Source organism: Hordeum vulgare, chromosome 5H (genome assembly GCF_904849725.1).
Source record: "Hordeum vulgare subsp. vulgare chromosome 5H, MorexV3_pseudomolecules_assembly, whole genome shotgun sequence".
In the NCBI taxonomy this organism is placed as follows: Eukaryota; Viridiplantae; Streptophyta; class Magnoliopsida; order Poales; family Poaceae; genus Hordeum; species Hordeum vulgare.
In genome coordinates, this window is record NC_058522.1 from 368469358 (window position 1) to 368488271 (window position 18914).

An 18914-nucleotide genomic window follows, 5' to 3' on the forward strand; every position below is an offset into this window, starting at 1 on the left:
TAGACCTACGAGTCCATGGATGTACCTAGATGGCATATCTCTCTTTGATCTCCAATACAATGATCATCACATCTTCGCTTTGATCCACATGATGTAACTCTTTTGTACAATGCGTTTGCTGGGGTTTATGTTCAGATTATTCATGATAAATATTTGAGTCTCCTCTGATATATAACATGATTCTTATCTGTATGATTATGATAGCTTCGTAATTCTACGGTGAGACAGGTACGTTGTAGTAGGTTCAACATGGCGAGTTTCTATATCCCAGTGACAGAAGGGGACAAGTTGCATCTTTGTGTTGCTGCTACTATGGGTAAAACGATGGGGTTTATTCATATTTGTTGAGTTTACTTTGTCTACATCATGTCTTCTTAATCCAAGCATCACTTCGTTCGTCATGAACTTACGTAGAGAGGCAAGCTTAGAAGAGCTCTTGAAGTGAAGTAATAGTAATAAGTGCAGGTAGGAGTCTGCCTATTTGGTTACATATGTGATGCCCATATTTACATGATCATTGCCGTGATAATCGCGTAACTAATCGCTCTTCCATCAATTGCCCAACAATAAATTGTTTACCCACCGTATGCTTATTTTCATGAGAGATGCCACTAGGGAAAGTTATGGCCCCGGGGTCTATTCACAACATATTGCTAAAACCTGCCATTTATTTGCTTTTATTTTATTTTACATTTTACAATTGTATACAATTATCTACACACCTCATTCTCTTCCAAATAACGATAAGAAGGGGATTGACACCCTCTTGCCCACGTTGGGTGCAAGGTGTTTGTTCTTTTGTGTGCAGCTGCTGAGGACGGTTGTGGATATGTATTCCTATTGGTTCGATAAACCTTGGTTTCATAACTGAGGGAAATACTTACCCACTTTGTGTTGTGATTACCCATTCCTCTTCATAGAAAACCCAATGTAGATCACGAGTATCAATGAAGTACTTTCCTTCACCTCTATGGGACGAATCTTGCCAATAGACAAGTCTTGAATGGCTTCTGATGGTTCCTTATATCCTACATAATTTAGCAATTGTTCGATTTGCGAACCATTAGACTCATAAAACTTCACATCTATTTCCTAGTTCTTGGCACGATTGGTTTATATAACTGGCTTTTCAATGTGGCTCAAATTAATCTGTTGGATCTACAATGTGTTTATTTTCCATTAATATATTTCAGTAATAGTATGCCAAATATTGCTTATAGCGTGATCAATATCTATCTTAAATTTGTTGCGGGTGGGGGTACAATGGGAGACACTGAAGTTTACCATCGAGGTTTGCACATCCATGGTCCTGTGGCTATTAGCACATTAATTATTGTGCAATTACAGGAATCATTATAATATAAAGGTTTTTTATAATTTGTTCTTGCACATATAGGTCCTGCTGTAAGAGATTTAGACCCACTGTTGGACCCTTTTTGCATGTGGGTAAATGAGGTGTCCATGAATATCAGTCAATTCAAGAAACTCAGAAAGATTGTTAATGTAAATAAACTAGCTACGAAAAAACAAGATGTTTGTGTGCACAATGATTAATACATCAGTGAACTATAGGATGGTACCATCTCTTTCACCTTGTCCTTTTTTCCTTTGCGTCATTTCAAATTTTAGAAAAGATATTTATGTATATGTTCATTTTAAGTCCTTTCCAAACCACATGTATGGTCAAGAGCCGAGAAAGGTATTCATACAGCACCCTCGGTATAATCTTGAAGTCTTCCTCAAGAGGACGAAGGTTGGGCAGGCAATCATCTACATGCACAAGCCTAAAGTTTTGAGGACCTTCAACATCACTGAAGGCTCAATATTCACCTTCCACTTCCACAGTTTCCTAGACGAGACTCATCTGTCTATTTACCGTCTATGATGATACTTAATCTTCGAAGGTTTTAGATGTTGTATTTGAAACTTTGTCATGTTGTGCAATTGGGTAGCTAGGTAGTATACAACTATATGATGTTGCACCCTGATGTAATTCAATTATGAAATTATGGTTGTCGTAATAAGAATAAGAAATATATTGTGTGCTTGATATGAAATGTAAATTTGATTACTAAATGGATTATAAATAACAGAGCAATTATGCCGATTATTGGGGTTCCTATTGCAGAAGGTTTCTAAGACAACACCATGGGCGATTTGCTCAACAAACCCACACGGTTTCTAGAAAGTTAGTGTGTTGGATCAGTGAACAATCACATACGCCTTATGGTCGACAAAAGTGTGCGTTAGGTCACCCTATCACAAACATTTTCACATAACAAATGTGTGTGATGGACAGCCAAATGCCAAATAGTTTCTTCTAGGCACCGTGAGTGATGTATTGAATAACACAATTGATATAATTACAATTATTGTGTGTGATGGCTAGCCCTATCATAAACGAGTTATGAAGAAAATTGTGTGTGATGTGCAATACGATGAGAGACGTATCTTTGGGATTCTCTCACACAAGTTCTACAATATGTATGTTTGGGATGGTCCTCCCAATCACAGAAACTCTATTTTTGCATGGCGTGTATGACGTGTGGGATAGGCCCACCTATTGCCCACACAAGAAAGATGACGGTTTAAAACTATGTCATGGAAAGCGGGTAAAAACCATTTGTATAGCACGCAACTGCACTAGTGTATCACGCCCTCCTGGGTTGATCAACATACAAGAAATTCGTGGTGATCCCATGTAATGTGTATTAAACCTCACGATGGTAGGTTCTAATGGGGTAATCACAGTTAAGGGTGACTTCTAGAATACACATGAATGCAAGGTGGCAAACAACAACCTCTCCACTATTTAGATCGACGACATCAAGAAGACGATGTCCTCATACAATGGATCTCTCACCAAGAAGGTCAAGTTGGGCTCTGCCTTCCTAGTCCAAGACACTAAGAAATACTAGGTGCACCTTGAAGCCCCTAAGAAGGACATCACGAACGGGGTGAGGGGGGGGGGTGAGCGACTTATGCATATAGGAAAGTACGCTGGTCAACTTCCTCCATGATAACTGGGTATTTTTGCATGGAATCCCTCTAATATAACACGTGTTCGAGTGAACGTCGCCTAAACTCCTAGAGTAGCTCATACGTCAATATGGACACCTCGCTTGTGAAGCCAACCCTCCGCCAGTTTATGCTCAAGCAGCATAGAGATTTAGAGAAGAGGTAGCTCGGCTCCTAGCTGCCTAGTTGATACAATAAGTGTTCCACTCAGACTCGTTGATAACCTGGTATGTCCTCCTTCTCATCATTAAGACATGTCAATTCCTCTTCATCTTTAGTACGAGTGGATTCGTACGCTCGTGGAATGTAATCTATATGCTCCAGATCTTGTTATTTAGTAGACTTCTTCACTAAATCATGATTTTGCATCATCGTCATCATCATCAAGCATAGCACTATGAGTTATCTGTCAGCATCATATGTAATAGTAGGCTAAAAAGCTACAACAGTTAGTTGCATGCTAACTACGTGAGCATCATCGACCTGACCTAAGTATATTAACTCTCTCTTCTAATATTTTGTGTAGATTTAGATGTGATAAGTTTGGGTTTTCTCGAGAACCTAAATTATGATAGAGATTCACTTTCACACATGACGTTTCCAAAAATCCAAGATGCATCTTAATCACATGTAACATCATCACATACATTTCACTCCATATTATATCACTTATTTTGTGAAAAGGAGAAAATGGATTATAGAAGTTCACTTGAATTATAAAACGCCCGAACATAATACAAATTACATGCAGGTCTCTCGACCACAGAACAACCACTACCACAACTAGAACGTGTCATCAGTGCAGACGACTTGGCATTGTTGATGACAACATGGAAGTGTTCTAGCTTTTGCCCCTAAGGTCCTGCTCCTGGAGCTACAGTTTTCGTTGTTGAACCCTAGAATTGATTAAAAAGCCTAACATCTAATCTAACAATCATGCACACACAACAAGAAACTCTAACCTTGCTTCCCCAAAGAGACGACAAGAATCTATGCTAGAACTGCGTTGATTCTGTCCAGATGGACAAATCGGAACCGAGAAGACCAACTCAGAAAAGAAGCATCTCTATCGGTTTGAGTGTCATCCATGTAAGGGCTAAAAACCCTAAGCTAAACTACCAGTCGGAGCATAGGCACCGGGATTTCCCTTCCAGCCACAAGCCGCTAAAGCGGTAGGCACAGGGGAGGCGGATACATACGGTCGGGGTTGAGCCTCGAGAGGAAGAGTTTACCCTACCCGCCACCTATGAAAAGAATGGAAGGAAATTGAATCGGTGTACAATGCAACTGGTATTCTTTTCCTAGTAGTTTCACTTCACAATATCATGCCAGCCCCGTGGATAATTATCATAGAATTTTGGACAACAATGTTTTGTGTGTGCTACTGGATTATTAGGAAAGGGATATCCAAAAGCACCAACATATCGCCGTTGACCATTTCCACTCAAATGGATTGTTCCCATCCTAATCCAAAAGGCACTAGTCGCATCCATTCCAAACATCACGAGTGCAAGCACCAAACTGCATGCAGTTAGCAGGATCGCAAGTACCCAACTCCTATGAAACAAATCTATTTATATAAGCTACTACGAACCACACAAGCATCATTGTGAGAACTAGCTTACTCATCCGCCTATTGGGGTCGCTTGGCTCGACTCCGCGTACTTTACCTAGATCTATCGGGAAAGGGATAAAAATAAGAGGAATGTTAACACCAGCCAAATTAAGCGGTTATGTGTAGCTCTCAATAGTTGTGAGCATAAAGAAATCCAAATCGAGAATAGGAGGTTCACCTGGAACAATGAGAGGGCTAATCCAACCCTCATCAAGCTTTATTCTTTCTTTTGCAATGTCGAGTGGGACACGACCTTCAACGGCCACTTGCTCCATGCACTATCTTCATCCCTATCCGACCATTGCCCACTCCTACATCATGATGATCAAGTGCCTAGGAGTCCTAAGACATTCAAATTCGATAACATTTGGACTTCTATGCCCGACTTCAGTGAGGTGGTCCAAAAGGCCTAGGACGAGCCCGTTGTGCACACCGAGTCACACATTATCCTTTTCCACAAGCTCAAGAAAATAGTGACGTGCCTATCACGACGCAGTAGGGGTCTCGTCTCTAAATCTATGGTTCATCTTCATGCCTCTTTCTTGGTGATCCTCCACCTCGACATTGCTCAGGAGGGAAGGCTGCTCTCTCCCTAGGAGCTGGACCTTCAGGATAGACTCGATATAGCACGCAAGAAGCACTGTGCTAGAATGACAAACATCAAAGAAAGGGATGCCAACAACAAGTTCTTTCACTGCCTGGTCAATGTAAGAAGAAGGAAAAACTACATTCACCAAATCATGAATGACCAAGGGTGGGTGACCGGTCAAAACGCCAATGAGAAAATAATTCATGACAACTTGTCGCATTTCTCTTATAAAAGATGCTAGGTTCCTAGTCACGACGACGCCATCCACGTCGGCCCTTAGAGCATCTCTAATGGAACGTGTAAATTTGGACGTGTATATCTTCATATACACGTCCATATACACCTTGGTAAATTTTACACGTCCCAGATTTTCAGTGGAACGTGTATACAGGACGTGGAAATCAGGACGTGTATATTTGAACGGCTATATTTTCAAACGGCTATATTTCCAACGGCTATATTTTCAAACGGCTATATTTCCAACGGCCATATTTCTGATCTATATAAACCACCCCTATCACCTTTCTTCCAGCACACTTCTACCTGTGACTTCTCTTCTCACCTAGATTTCTCTATCTTCTCTCACGCAACACAATGAACACATCCACTTGGGACATGAGTTCTTCGTCATCTTCATCTGGCGACGATGAACTCATACTTGCAGCATTCGCCGAGCGCGAGGAGGAAGAGAGGAAGAACGCTCGACGCCATGGCGGTTCCAAGCATGGACGTCAATCAATCGATCGAGGAAGAGATGCCGGATTTCTTCTTCTCTGGAACGACTACTTCAAAGAAGTTCCTCGCTTTCCCGAACATTTGTTTCGACGAAGGTTCGTAATTAGTACACTTCTCTGCTTTGGTTCTTTTTTCATTTCCCTGTCTGATTGACTTTTTATGCATAGATTTAGGATGTCGCGTACTTTGTTCAACCGCATAGCTGATGGTATACTTGAGCATGACTATGATGGTTATTTTACGCAAAAAAGAAGTGCTTCTGGAGCTCTTGGGTTACATCCTCTACAAAAGATGACCGCGGCAACGCGGATCCTCACATATGGAATAGCAGCTGATGGTGTTGATGAGTACATTCGGTCCGCTGAGGCTACTAATTTAGAGTCTTGCAAGAAATTTGTAATCAAAGTTTGTGAAGTTTTTGGGGAAGAGTACCTGAGATCTCCAAATGAAGAAGACATCGCTAGGTTACTTGCAATAGGGGAGGAAAGAGGATTTCCCGGTATGTTAGGGAGCATAGATTGCATTATCATTTCGTTCCGGCCATGATGATTCCTTCTGTCTATTGTAGTACTCTGAAATTCTAGCCCAATAAGTATCTCGGTTTTGATCTGTCCCAACAATATCCAAACTTGTATTTGCCCATGCTGCTATGAGAACCTTGTCCTCATCACTAGACCAATTTTTTCCTTTGTGGGATTTTCCTTTCTCTGTTATTGCAAAACGATGCTGAGTTGATGGAGTTGGCTGCTCTCCAATTGGACTCTTTGGTTGCGTTTGTGTGCAACCAAAATCAATGATGTCTAAGAAGGCTTCGTCATCATCCATCTACAAGCAAATTTAGACCATGATCTGAATCAAATTTAATTAACAATAACTAACAAATATTTTAGTCCAAAAAGAATCGCGCTGAATTTAACTAACAATAACTAACAAATATCTGCATTCTTTGGTTGAATCAAATTGAAGCAGCAGCAGCAGCAAGTTCAGCAGCAGCAGCAGCAAGTTAGCAAGTTCAGCAGCAGGTTCAGCACTTCAGCAGCAGCAGCAGCCGCAGCGCCCCATCCAGCCCGCCTCCACCCCCGCCCCCATGCCAGCCCGCCTCCACCGCCGCCCCCATGCCAGCCCGCCTCCACCCCCGCCCCCATGCCAGCCCGCCTCCACCGCCGCCCCCATCCCGGCCGCCGCCCCCATGCCAGCCCGCCTCCACCGCCGCCCCCAGCCCGCCTCCGCCCCTTCCCCCATCCCGGCGGCGCCGGCCGCCGCCCCCATCCCGCCCGCCGCCGGCCGCGGCCCCCATCCCGCCCGCCGCCGGCCGCGGCCCCCATCCCGCCCGCCGCCGGCCGCTCCTCCCGAGCTCGGCCCCTCGTCCCCGCCCTCACGCTCGTGCGCTCGCCAGGAGAAGAAATTACCTTGCCGGCCGGAGAAGAACGCGACGACGGCGATCTGGGCGAGGTAGCGCCGCGGGACGAAGCAGCCGAGCGCACGAGCGTGGGTTGGTCGTGGATGTTTGGACGCCTCGTACCGTCGTGGCTTCGTCGTGCATATTTCCACGCCCGTTTACACGAGTCGCTGGGACTCTTTGGACTGTAAAAAACGGCTCAAATCTTATATATTTACAATACATGTCCATATAGAGGATTCACTAGAGATGCTCTTACAGCGCTATGAATAATGCTTTGCCACTGCTTGTAAATTCGGTGCCCCGCCGAGGGCAATTTTGTCATTTCACGCGTAGACATATAAAAGCAAGCCGCTCCTATGAAGGAGACCTAGCCGCCACTCTCCTCTTCCTCCCGCCTCAGCTCTCTCCTCCAAACCCTAGACCGCAGGCTGAGGCCCGCTCTCTCCATCACGCCAGATCTGCTCCGCCCGAAGCCCTCCCCTCCCTCTCGTCCGCCTCAGTCTCCTCCACCTCTACCCCCACCACCTCCTCCTCTCCTGTGTCCACACCCGGCTAGCACGGCCCGACCACGCGTTGTGGATGAGGAGGCGCTTAGTCACCCAGCCAACCGCGGCTTGCCTCTTCCTTCTTATCAGATCGGGCGCAGGTCGTCGCCATGGAAAAGCAGGGCGTCAGGGTGGGTGGAAGAGTAAGGGAGGCTGCCGATGGGGGGAGGAGCAGCGGGGCTGGAGGTCGTGGCGGATGGCCTCAACCAACGGCAGGTGCGTTCACCCCTTTGCGCCATCTCCTGCTCTACCTCCACGAACGGTGGTTCTCCTTCTTCCTTTTCAGATTTGAGTACGTGTTGTCTCTTGCTATGTGATTTTTTTGGCTTTGGAGGTCCGCATGGGTGTCTACTTGTTTTGCTCCTCTCCCTTACCTGCCCATTTTCCCCTCTCCTGTCCAATACCTGTCCCCCTCTCAGTTTAGTTAATCTGTTTAGTTCTAAAAACACTAGCACCAGGAGGACTAGCATCAGTTACTCAATTAGTACAACGACTAGCATCAATTAGTACAGACTTTCCATTTTACGCAAATATTGTTAATGTAAATATTTTATATCTTATGACTTATGCATGTGGCACTTTGATTTTACGCAGTTCAGAGTATTAGAATCAAATGGTGCTCCATTTTACGCAAATATTGTTAATGTAAATATTTTGTATCTTATGACATATGCATCTGGCACTTTGATTTTGCACAGTTCGGAGTATTAGAATCAAATGGTGCTAAAAGTAATCTTCCTTTGTGGTGGTTATGTGTCTAAGGAAGTCACAGGGAATAGGCTCTCGAAGAGGGGTTTGATTTTTCTTTTCGGGTTCTGAGAAACAAATGCACGAATTCCTACTGCTCGTATGGGTTCATTCCTCGTCTTTCTCAGTCACTAATAACTTCAGAAATTGCTTGATGTTGGAAGCTACCAGTTTGTGAAAAGAGTAGAGATAGAGAGAGCTCTGAATCAATAGGCATGGACAAGAAAATAGCAAAGCTCTATGTTCTCAAATAGAGGCAGAGCATCAGCTATAGCACCCCTCGAGATATTGCGATGATTGATTCCCACCGTATATACAACTGAACAACTATTTTTTTTCTCTATACACTGAAATTGAGGTCATAAAATTTCCTTTATCATGTGTTTTTCCTGCTGCATATCATCGCACTTCTTTTCCTAATAATTTAACATATGCAAATTTATCTCCAAGTTCTCACTCACTTTTGCAGTTCTGTATCAACAGGGCATGTGTTTGTATGATGCATAGGTTACCATATTACTTAAGTAGTACATGACCTGGTCTTCTGCTGTTTGACCTGATGTTTTTCTATTGAACCATTATCTTGGTTTACCCTAATTGTTTCCTTAAATAACTAATCAATGTTTTGTTCTGCTATGTGATGTATTCAGGTTGCTGGACAAGTTCTCTCTGGTCGTTTCTATTCATTACATTTAATACTTGAAGCTCGCTAAACTAAGTAGACTTAACTTATGTCCAGCAGAAGACTGCAGCCAAGATCAATGCACAATACTCGAGTATTTTCCCTTAACAACACTGCAGTATTTTAAGTCCTAGGTGACCACTCAGGTTCTTTGAATTTTTCCTTCACAGTACTGCAGTATTTATGCTGGTTTTGCTCGCATTATTGTAGAAGATCAGGTATTCACTTCAAGTAATAATAACCTCCTTAGTTTAATTTGTTATGCTTGACAGCGTTCGTGCTTGTCGACGGGACGGTGCAAGGCTCAACTTCGACGCGACGGTGTGGTGGATGTACGGTGTAGGAAGCAGCATCTCCGGTTGGACGGCGTTCAAGTGCAACCCCGGCGCCCGCTGAGTACTGCCTCGGCTACAACCTCCCTCGGTGAGCTCCATCTTGCTCCTGCTCCTCTACTTCGGCTACTCTCTGGGACATGGCCGTGGCTATATTGATGTGGTGCTCGTCTGGTTGATGCTCTATGCCCTACTCATGCATCACTTCCTACTTGAGCTCTGTAGTTGTGGATCCATGCTATTCTGGGGTTTGCATGCTGATGTTCATGTTTAGTTGCTATCATAGGAGCTCATGTGATGATTTGGGATTACATATAAATGTTGGACTGCTAGGCAGAACCAATGGCTCCACGTCACTCTATAAACGCTATGAATATTGATCGTGCCACCGCCTGTTGTGAGGCCATTCTTACTAGGGCGATGATAATTAACCGTGGCTGAAATAAGTGTGACTTTGAGCAATCGAGGAACCTGTGGGTATCAAGTAGGATCCTCCCTCTTGTCTTTAGAAACCTTTTTGATCCTGTGATACTTATTGCTTTGTCCTTGGATGGGCATTCTTGTTGAGTGATAACCAGGGCAGATCCACTATAAACAGATTGATCTGGTGATAAGAGATGACGGGGGTAGGTTATATGATCGAGGAAAGGCGAATCTGAGCCCACCATATAAGTTGCTCTTGATCTTTTATTGTTTGTTGCTCGTCCCTCTCCTCTTCTCTTCAAGAAAACTATGTCCTCCCCTCTGCTCCTTGTTGGTGGTTCAGGTACAGGCCATTGATGCTCCTTGGTGGTACTTGGATCTGGGAGTGGAGAGAACAAAGTGGCGCACGCTTGGCTGCCCCGCCCGACCATCGCCTCTCCTTGCTCGAGATTGAGGTTGCCCTCGCCTGCTACTGAGTCCAGTGAGGGCGCTGTCGATCTCTCCCGAGCCTGGATGTGAAGGCCACTGCCAGTTTTGAAGCTGGTTGAGGTGAGCTTCCGATCCATTGCTCCTCCCTGGATGCACTCATCCATTTTCCTAAATTGTTTTACTACAAAGCTAACATGTTTAGTTTACTAATGGGGTTTGGCTAACCCTTCACATATGTGTCATTGAACATAACAGAGCGCTCTTCAGTATTCTTAGCTGATTTTTACTAAGCTTCTCTATTTATGTCGATATGAAAGATATTAGCTGCAGTATATAGAAAGTTGGTTAGGTATTCAGTTTATTTTCTATGTTGCTTCTTGCTTGAATTCAGTTTACAATTTTGCATTTTCAGTGTAATTTCTTGAGCTTTTTTACACGTCATGATATTATGCTCTAATTTCTACTGGGCTACTTTTACATTGAAAATTCATTGTACGAAAGTTATTTACCTAATTTCTCAAAACATGGTAATTTTCTTAGCAATGTTATTCTCCTTTGCATAGTGAATTAAAAGGTCATCTCCACACTGAAAGGAAGTTGATGATGAAGCTTCCATCACATTTCCCCTTAGAGCCTGCATGACACATGTATTTCAGTTTCTTGAAGTAGATAACATTGACCTTTTTTTTGAGGTCCTACAAAACTATGCCATCATTAAATCAGTGCTTGTTTTGTTCAACATTGACGATGTTAGCTAAGTGGATTTTGAGCACCATTCTACTCATTCCAAAAGTATGCAGGCCACACGAGGAATGATATAAGAAAGATGCTCTCAAACGGAATCTCGGTAGTGGGAGATGCATGGAAGAGGAAATCTAAGATTGACCTAAACAAAAATTGTAGGTAGGTGTATGACGACTGCAACTTTCCAAGGTTGCAGTCTTGTCCAAAATTTCAATTGTAAAAGCTCATACATAAGAAATGGGTAGAAGGGTAGAAGTCTGATATCTATTGGTCAACAGGCCCTTTATTTGTGAAGCAAATAAAGGATAAGAAGGTGAATGAGGTATATGTGCTCAAAAAGACATGCCATCAAGCTTTTTCATGTTATTGCTGAACATTTTTTTCTATAGTTCAAATGCTAATGAAATTTTAGTTTTTCTAATGTAATTTTAGTTTTGCTTTGAATTTCCTGTTGTTTATGTTCTGCACCTCACAGATTCATGTTTTACATACATCATGCTCAATGCTTGAAGACAACGACTTAGAGCATATTCTCTCGCAATTTTTTTTCTACAGTTCAAATGCTAATGTAATTTTAGTTTTTCTAATGTAATTTTAGTTTTCCTTTGAATTTTCTGTTTTCTATTGACAGAAAAAATGTTGTCTATGTTCTGCACCTCACAGATTCATGTTTTACATACAACATGCTCAATGCTTGAAGACAACGACTTAGAGCATATTCTCTCGCGAATAAAATATGTTGCCGCTTTGACAATACAAGTTTAAAATCAAAGGACATTCAGGGAACAAACAACTATAATTTGGGATTGGACGATGATACGGAAGGCATTTGTGATTTTGCCTTTGACAGCCCACCGAATACACCCATCATGAAGAGCTTCTTAGATGATAAGGTCATTTTTGATACTGATGGCACATGCTGTGATGACTTCATATCTTAGTTACCATAATCCAAGTGACCATAGCTATCGATAGAAAGCTTGGTTCGCTCTCGGCCTTTGCGCCATCGGCGCAACGGGTCATCTAGTATAATGAAAGGGGGAAGCGCGAGCACAAAGGACATCAATTGGGAGGAACTAAACCTCGGGTCATCTAGTATAATGAAAGGGGGAAGCGTGAGCACAAAGGACATCAATTGGGAGGAACTAAACCTTGAGTCACATGACCTAGATGATTGACTCTCCCTTCCCTCAAGAGGAAGTAATCGAGGAGATAAATATGAGGCCTAGAGACATGGGTCCATAGCTCCTGTGCGATGTTTTTGATACGAACTGAGTGTAAACCGGCATTGTTTGCAAGAATGGCTCTGCTGTGACATCTCTGTGCGTACAAATAGCCCAGGCGTGACATAGCCCTTAAGCACAATATCTATCAGGATTAGGTGGAGCCACGCGGGACCCACAGTTTATCCACGTCGGCATGGGACCCAGATGGCGGCGACTACGGTAAAACAGTTTTCCCCTGCGCGTGCATCCTCCCTCTTCTTCTTCTCTAACAATGAAGCACGGCAACGCCGGTGAGCTCCGATTCAGAAAAGCAAATTTACAAGCATTTAAAAGCAAATCGACCGAATTCAAACAACATAGATCCATTTTAGCAAACATAGAGCAACATAGATAGTAGTGGTTCGATTACACGGGCTCGTCGGAGCAATATTCTAGACATACATGTTGGATTACAGGGTGCCCTCGATTACACGAGCTCCTAAGCTCCTACCTCACCCCTACTAGATCTCCAAAATTGGGCTCACCTGAGCCCCAGGGGTGCGGACCCGATGAGGTGGCGACGTCGGTCAGTCGGAGTCGGAGGCGCCCCACCCCCTGTCGGCATGGGATTCCTTGATGGCTTGGCGGAGGCGGATCTCGTCGAGCTCCTCTTCCCTCTGCCGGCGCACGGCGACCTGCTGGGCCTCGTCCTTGGTGCGCTCCATAACATCGGCGATGACGCCATTGAGGTCACCGTCGTCGACGTAGTCTTCCGGCAGAAAGCCCTGCTCCTCCCCCTCCCTGTTCGGAGGCGAAAGCGGTGCACGTGCAAAGGCGGAGCTCCCCGCGCCACCCGCGGTAGAGGAGCGCGCCGCTGCCACCATCTGGCGGTCATACTCCTCCACCTCGCGCCAAGCGAACGCACGCTGTGGCGCGGGCCCCCACTTGGTGTACCTGCGCGCGTCGCGCTTCCGAGCAGCGTCGAAAGGAACCCGCGTCGTCCGTTCGTGGTCAGAGTCAGGCGTCGGCCGCTTCGCCCCATTGCGGTTTCTGACGCCGAAATGGCCGCCGCGCGAGCTGGAAGATCCGGGCCTCATGATCGTTGCACGGTGGTGCTTGATCTGCGGCGGCGGGGCTGGATTGCGTGGTTTTGGTGGTCGCCGGCGGCGAGAGGGGGCGAGAGCGGCGCATATCTGGATGTGAAAATAGCTAGGGTACGATACATTTCACTGTATAAGTAGCTCGGGTGCGACACTGATGTGACGCCCGCTGACTTCCGTGGCCCATGGGTCAGATTGACCAGTCAAACCCTCTGCTCTGTTTCGAACGTTGTTTTCAGTCGAGACATCATCTTTTCTGCATGTTGCTGAATAGGCATGCCATCCTTCGGGATCCTAGTCTTGCGTTTGCACCTCATTGAACTTCTCTTGTTCATGTTTGAAACTTGTTTAAATGTTTGTCAAACTTAGGTTTGACCAAGTTTGAAATGAGCATAAAAAATAAAATAAAAAATAAAAATATTGGAAAACCACTTCACATGTTCTTACTTTGTCATATACTAACAACTCAAATTGATTTGGCTATTTTAGACATGGTGGACAAAAAAACTTGTTTAGAAATGGGGTATTTACCCCCTTTGGAGCTAATTTGAAACTCATGTGTGAAGATAAGTGGTTTTGGGTGTTGAACTTCAAACTTTCAAAAACCTCACAAAAGCTTCATTTTGGAGTGACTAAGAAGGATCCAGACTTGGTTTGTCATTTTCATGTTTGAAACTTGTTTAAATGTTTGTCAAACTTAGGTTTGACCAAGTTTGAAATGAGCATAAAAAATTAAAAAAATATTAAAATATTTGAAAACCAGTACACATGTTCTTACATTGTCATATACTAACAACTCAAATTGATTTGGCTGTTTCAGACATGGTGGACAAAAAAACTTGTTTAGAAATGGGGTATTTACCCCCCCTTTGGAGCTAATTTAAAACTCATGTGTGAAGACAAGTGGTTTTGGGTGTTAAACTTCAAACTTTCAAAAACCTCACAAAAGCTTCATTTTGGAGTGACTAAGAAGGATCGAGGCTTGGTTTTTCATTTTCATGTTTGAAATTTGTTTAAAAGTTTGTCAAACTTAGGTTTGACCAAGTTTGAAATGAGCATAAAAAATTAAAATATTGGAAAACCAGTACACATGTTCTTACTTTGTCATATACTAACAACTTAAGTTTATTGGCACCAGTTTTCTATTTTTTTGATTTTTTTTGAATTACTTATGCTCAACCCTAACATTTGAAAACCCTACAACCTCATTCGTGATAGCCAAGTTTGTGAAGGTTTTTTCATGAAAAACTCCATAGTCCAGATTTCTTATTTTTCCTATGGAGTTAGTCACATAGAATGATGATTGGCACCAGTTTTCTATTTTTTTGATTTTTTTTGAATTACTTATGCTCAACCCTAACCTTTGAAAACCCTACAACCTCGTTCGTGATAGCCAAGTTTGTGAAGGTTTTTTCATGAAAAACTCCATAGTCCAGATTTCTTATTTTTCCTATGGAGTTAGTCACATAGAATGATGATTGCCACAAGTTTCTTGTTTTTTTGATTTTTTTGAATTACTTATGCTCAACCCTAACGTTTGAAAACCTCTCAAAACCCCATCAAAACCCGCTCAAAACCCTATCGAAACCCCGCACGTATCTGTACCATTGGATCGCCGTGAATGAACGGTCTGGATCAGGAAGTAGGGCTATGTCAGCGATCCACGGGCTGCGCTTTCATTGATCGACCCAGCTCCACCGAAACGTTACGCTCCTCCACATCGATTAACTGAAGAATTGTTGCACTATGTTAACTGAAGAATTGTTGCGCTACCAGAGAGTGAGCGTTGCCGTGGCCAAGGTCGCGGACGAGGGTGAGGGCTCAAGGACGTCAATTCCATGCGACAAGAGAGAGGGGAGGCAGGGGGGAGACTACTTTGAAGTCCGGGCTGAACAAACTACTTCTCCTGTTAGTAAAACAGAGAAATACGCAATGGATGTAGTTGAAGAATTGTTGGATGAGTTCTCTTGTGCTGTTTGGTTTACTAAGCTGGATCTAATCTGAGAGCTGGATGAGTTATCTTGTGCTGTTTGGTTTACTAAGATTACATGAAGCATATCTGATCTGAGAGCTGGTTACCATCGGATAAAATCAGAGTCTTTTTTTGAAACAAAGCAGACATCATTCGATTCACATCTCACATAAACTACCAGCAGCTAAAAAAGCTAAAAGCAGGCATAACAACAAGGAAAGTCCTGGGAATTAGGCTTAGATCAACCAACTCGCAAATGAAAACAAGTTCAACCAAGTAACCCTGGCCTGGACCCCATGAGTTTTTCGAATTTTTTTTGAATTACTTATGCTCAACTCAAATTGATTGTCATATTTCTGATATGTTATATGAATGGATCGTTGATGACATTGATTTTTAATATGAGAAGTGAGAGCATTCTCCATTATCAAGTTTGCAGATGTGAGTGGTGACTTTGGATGGCTTGATATATGTCCTTGTCATACCTCCGTGGAATAATTAATAAAGATGACCATATGCATCGATTGATGTAGAGGCCGAGGGTTTAACCTGCTTATTTTCTAAAGAAAAAATGGTGTGCACGAATTCAGCAGATATTGGTGTCATGTATCTATTTTTGTAAGATCTGCAATGAGAGTGAAGCAGCCGGAAAATCAAAATAGTAATTGTCACTACTAGCACCACTCGCTATATGACCCATAATAGTTGTGAAATTCCAACCTTCTGTATACTTATGTCCCGATTGTGTGAAGATCTTGATGAAGAAAATATGTGAGGTTTCTCCTTCTACTTTTGGGATCTTGCTTCTGCTAGGTGTAGGCTTGATATTGTATCATACCTTTGTTTAGTTTTGTAATATCATCGGGATCACCGATTCACCGTAGGTGAGTTTTTGCAAGTTTTTTCTCCATTTTTTCCATCTTTCTCGTTGTCTTTGACTGTGACGATGCTTCTGCTCATCATACCTAGTCCGGTGTCCCGTCGTCCCCGACCATGAGGAAAGGTGCACCATGCGGTGACCCAACACTCTGATTGGAAAATTATTGCGGTGTTGCATATACAAATATATTTTACAACCATTGAAGTGCATCACCGGTGTTCAAAGGCATGAGGAGTAAGGACTTATAAAAGTGGCTTTGATAGGTATAGTCATGCCCTTCATCTTGTTGGTGTCACAATCCTTGAAGATTTCCATCCCATTAGGTTTAGATTGTTATTGGTCCTCACAGGCCAAATGATGTATTCGTTTGCCTAACGAGCAATTTGGATCAAATCGACCAAAAATAGAGGGAAACAGAGGTGATGCGGTGATATCTAACTCAACACGGAGGAGAATAGGATGGGTACCCGAACAGGACAGGGTTCCGGATTCACTCACCACAGCCGCCGACGTCGCTGAGAACGAAAGCGCCGCCGCTGCTGTCACCCAGAACAAAAGCTCCGCTGCCGCCGCTAGCTCACCATCGGGAACGAAGAGGAGGGAGCAACACATGTTTAGACATGGATACCCATTCGGACAGGCGCGGGGACACGTTTGACCTGATGCACTCACAAGTGGGGCCCGTAACTAGATGCACTGCCAAGTAGCGCCCGCGCTTACGTGGATAAGTTGTGGGTCCAGCTCCTAACAGCTAATGAGGGCATCAGTTCAGATTAAGGGTCATGTCGTGTGTGGGATATTTCCTCGTTCATAAATGTCGCACCGAGGCAATTCAGACGAAAGACGTCGCACTCCTTCCAATTCACCTAAAAAACGTCGCACATGAGCTATTTGCCCAGCGACATGCCCCTTGTGCCGGATGGCTTCACGGGTCTCTTCTTTAAGAAGTGTTGGGGCACAATCAAGCACGACCTCATGAGGGTGATTCAATGCTTTGACTGCCTCCGCACAACAAATCTTCAGTGGTTCAACTCTGTATTTTTCTGCTTCCCAAGAAGGATGGAGTAGAGAGCATCGTGGACTCTAGGCCAATTAATCTCATTCATGCAATCACCAAGAGTATTGCAAAAGTGATTTCTGTCACACTCGGACCACACATGTACGCCCTCGTCTCCAATGCTCAAAGTGCTTTCATAAAAATGCAGAACATCCACGACAACTTCATGTATGTCCGAAACCTAGCAAGACGTCTTCACAAGAGCAAGACCGCTTCTCTCCTATTCAAGTTGTACATTCGCAAGGCCTTTGACTGTGTCAAATGGAAGTACCTCCTTCAGAGATGTGGTTTCCCAAGCAAATTTATGGAGTGAATCGCGACTCTCCTATGTACCTCTTCTTCGAGGATCCTCCTAAATGGGATTCTTGGTGCACCCATCAAACATGCCCTAGGACTGTGGCAAGGGGACACTATTTCTCCACTATTGTTTGTCATAGATATTGACCCTCTGCAATGTATCCTTGATATTGAGGCAAGAAAGGGCCTGCTCCATAAGATCCACGGGAGAGCGGTCATGTGTGTGGCTCCCTCTATGCCGATGACGCAATTGTATTTGTTGCTTGGGTCAAACGTGATGTGCATAACCTTGCAACTATTTTGAGAGGTTTTGTGGACATCGCCGGTCTGCGCACCAACTTCCATAAGAGCTCAATGGTTCCCATTCGATGCAATAACCTTGACTTAGGGCAGATCACCCAAGGGTTGCCGACTGTTAGGTCCTCCTTTCTACTGCGGTATTTTGGCCTACAACTCTTCATGTAGAAGCTAAATCTCGTTGACCTGCAATTCCTTGTGCATAAGGTGGCTAACAAATTGACAACACATGAGGGCGAGAACATCACCACAATTGGGCACGTGGCTCTTGTCAAGTTGGTGCTTGCTTCCCAAGTAATCTACTTCATCATTCGCTTGTCATACGACCCACTATCCTTCAAAACATCAACAAACTTGAGAGAGCCTTTCTGTTGTCCGGGTTGGATAAGAGAACTGGGCAAAATGCAAGGTCAATTGGGACATTGTGAGTCGGCTGCTTGCTAATGGTGGGCTAGGGGTCCTCAACACCAAAAAGTTCGTGTGGGCTTTGAGATTGTGGTGGCCTTGGTATGCATGGAAGGATCCAACAAAGTAGTTTGTTAGGAGAGGGAACCCGTGTAACTAGGAAGATCTCAGATTCTTCTACGCTTGTATTGCAATCACGGTCAACAATGGGGCGGTGACACCCGTTCGGGAATCCCCTTGGCTTCTTGGGCGCAAACGCAAGGACATCGCTCTGCGCATTTATGAATCTTCCTCGCAAATACATTGGAAGGTACGGGAGACCCTCAAGGAAAACGCGTGGATCCTCAAAATAAGGCCGCATGTGGTTGTCTCCATCGAACATGTTAGACAATTATTCACCCTTTAGATGCTTGTGCATGAGGTGCATCTTGATGAGCATG

The 18914-nt window shown here is 43.9% G+C and overlaps 1 protein-coding gene and 1 long non-coding RNA gene across 2 annotated transcripts; both read left to right on the forward strand.

The window, feature by feature from the left end:
- Positions 1 to 5807: 5807 nt before the first annotated feature.
- Positions 5808 to 6503, forward strand: LOC123396724. Its single transcript, XM_045091577.1, has 2 exons — positions 5808 to 6052; positions 6125 to 6503. The coding sequence occupies exons 1-2, from the start codon at positions 5817 to 5819 to the stop codon at positions 6501 to 6503; spliced, it is 615 nt and encodes a 204-aa protein (XP_044947512.1). The 5' UTR covers positions 5808 to 5816.
- A 1527-nt stretch (positions 6504 to 8030) lies between these two features.
- LOC123451867 lies at positions 8031 to 11275 on the forward strand. Its single transcript, XR_006632515.1, has 4 exons — positions 8031 to 8120; positions 9391 to 9467; positions 9606 to 10637; positions 11081 to 11275. It is a non-coding gene; the product is annotated as an uncharacterized LOC123451867 (long non-coding RNA).
- The last annotated feature ends 7639 nt before the right edge of the window (positions 11276 to 18914 follow it).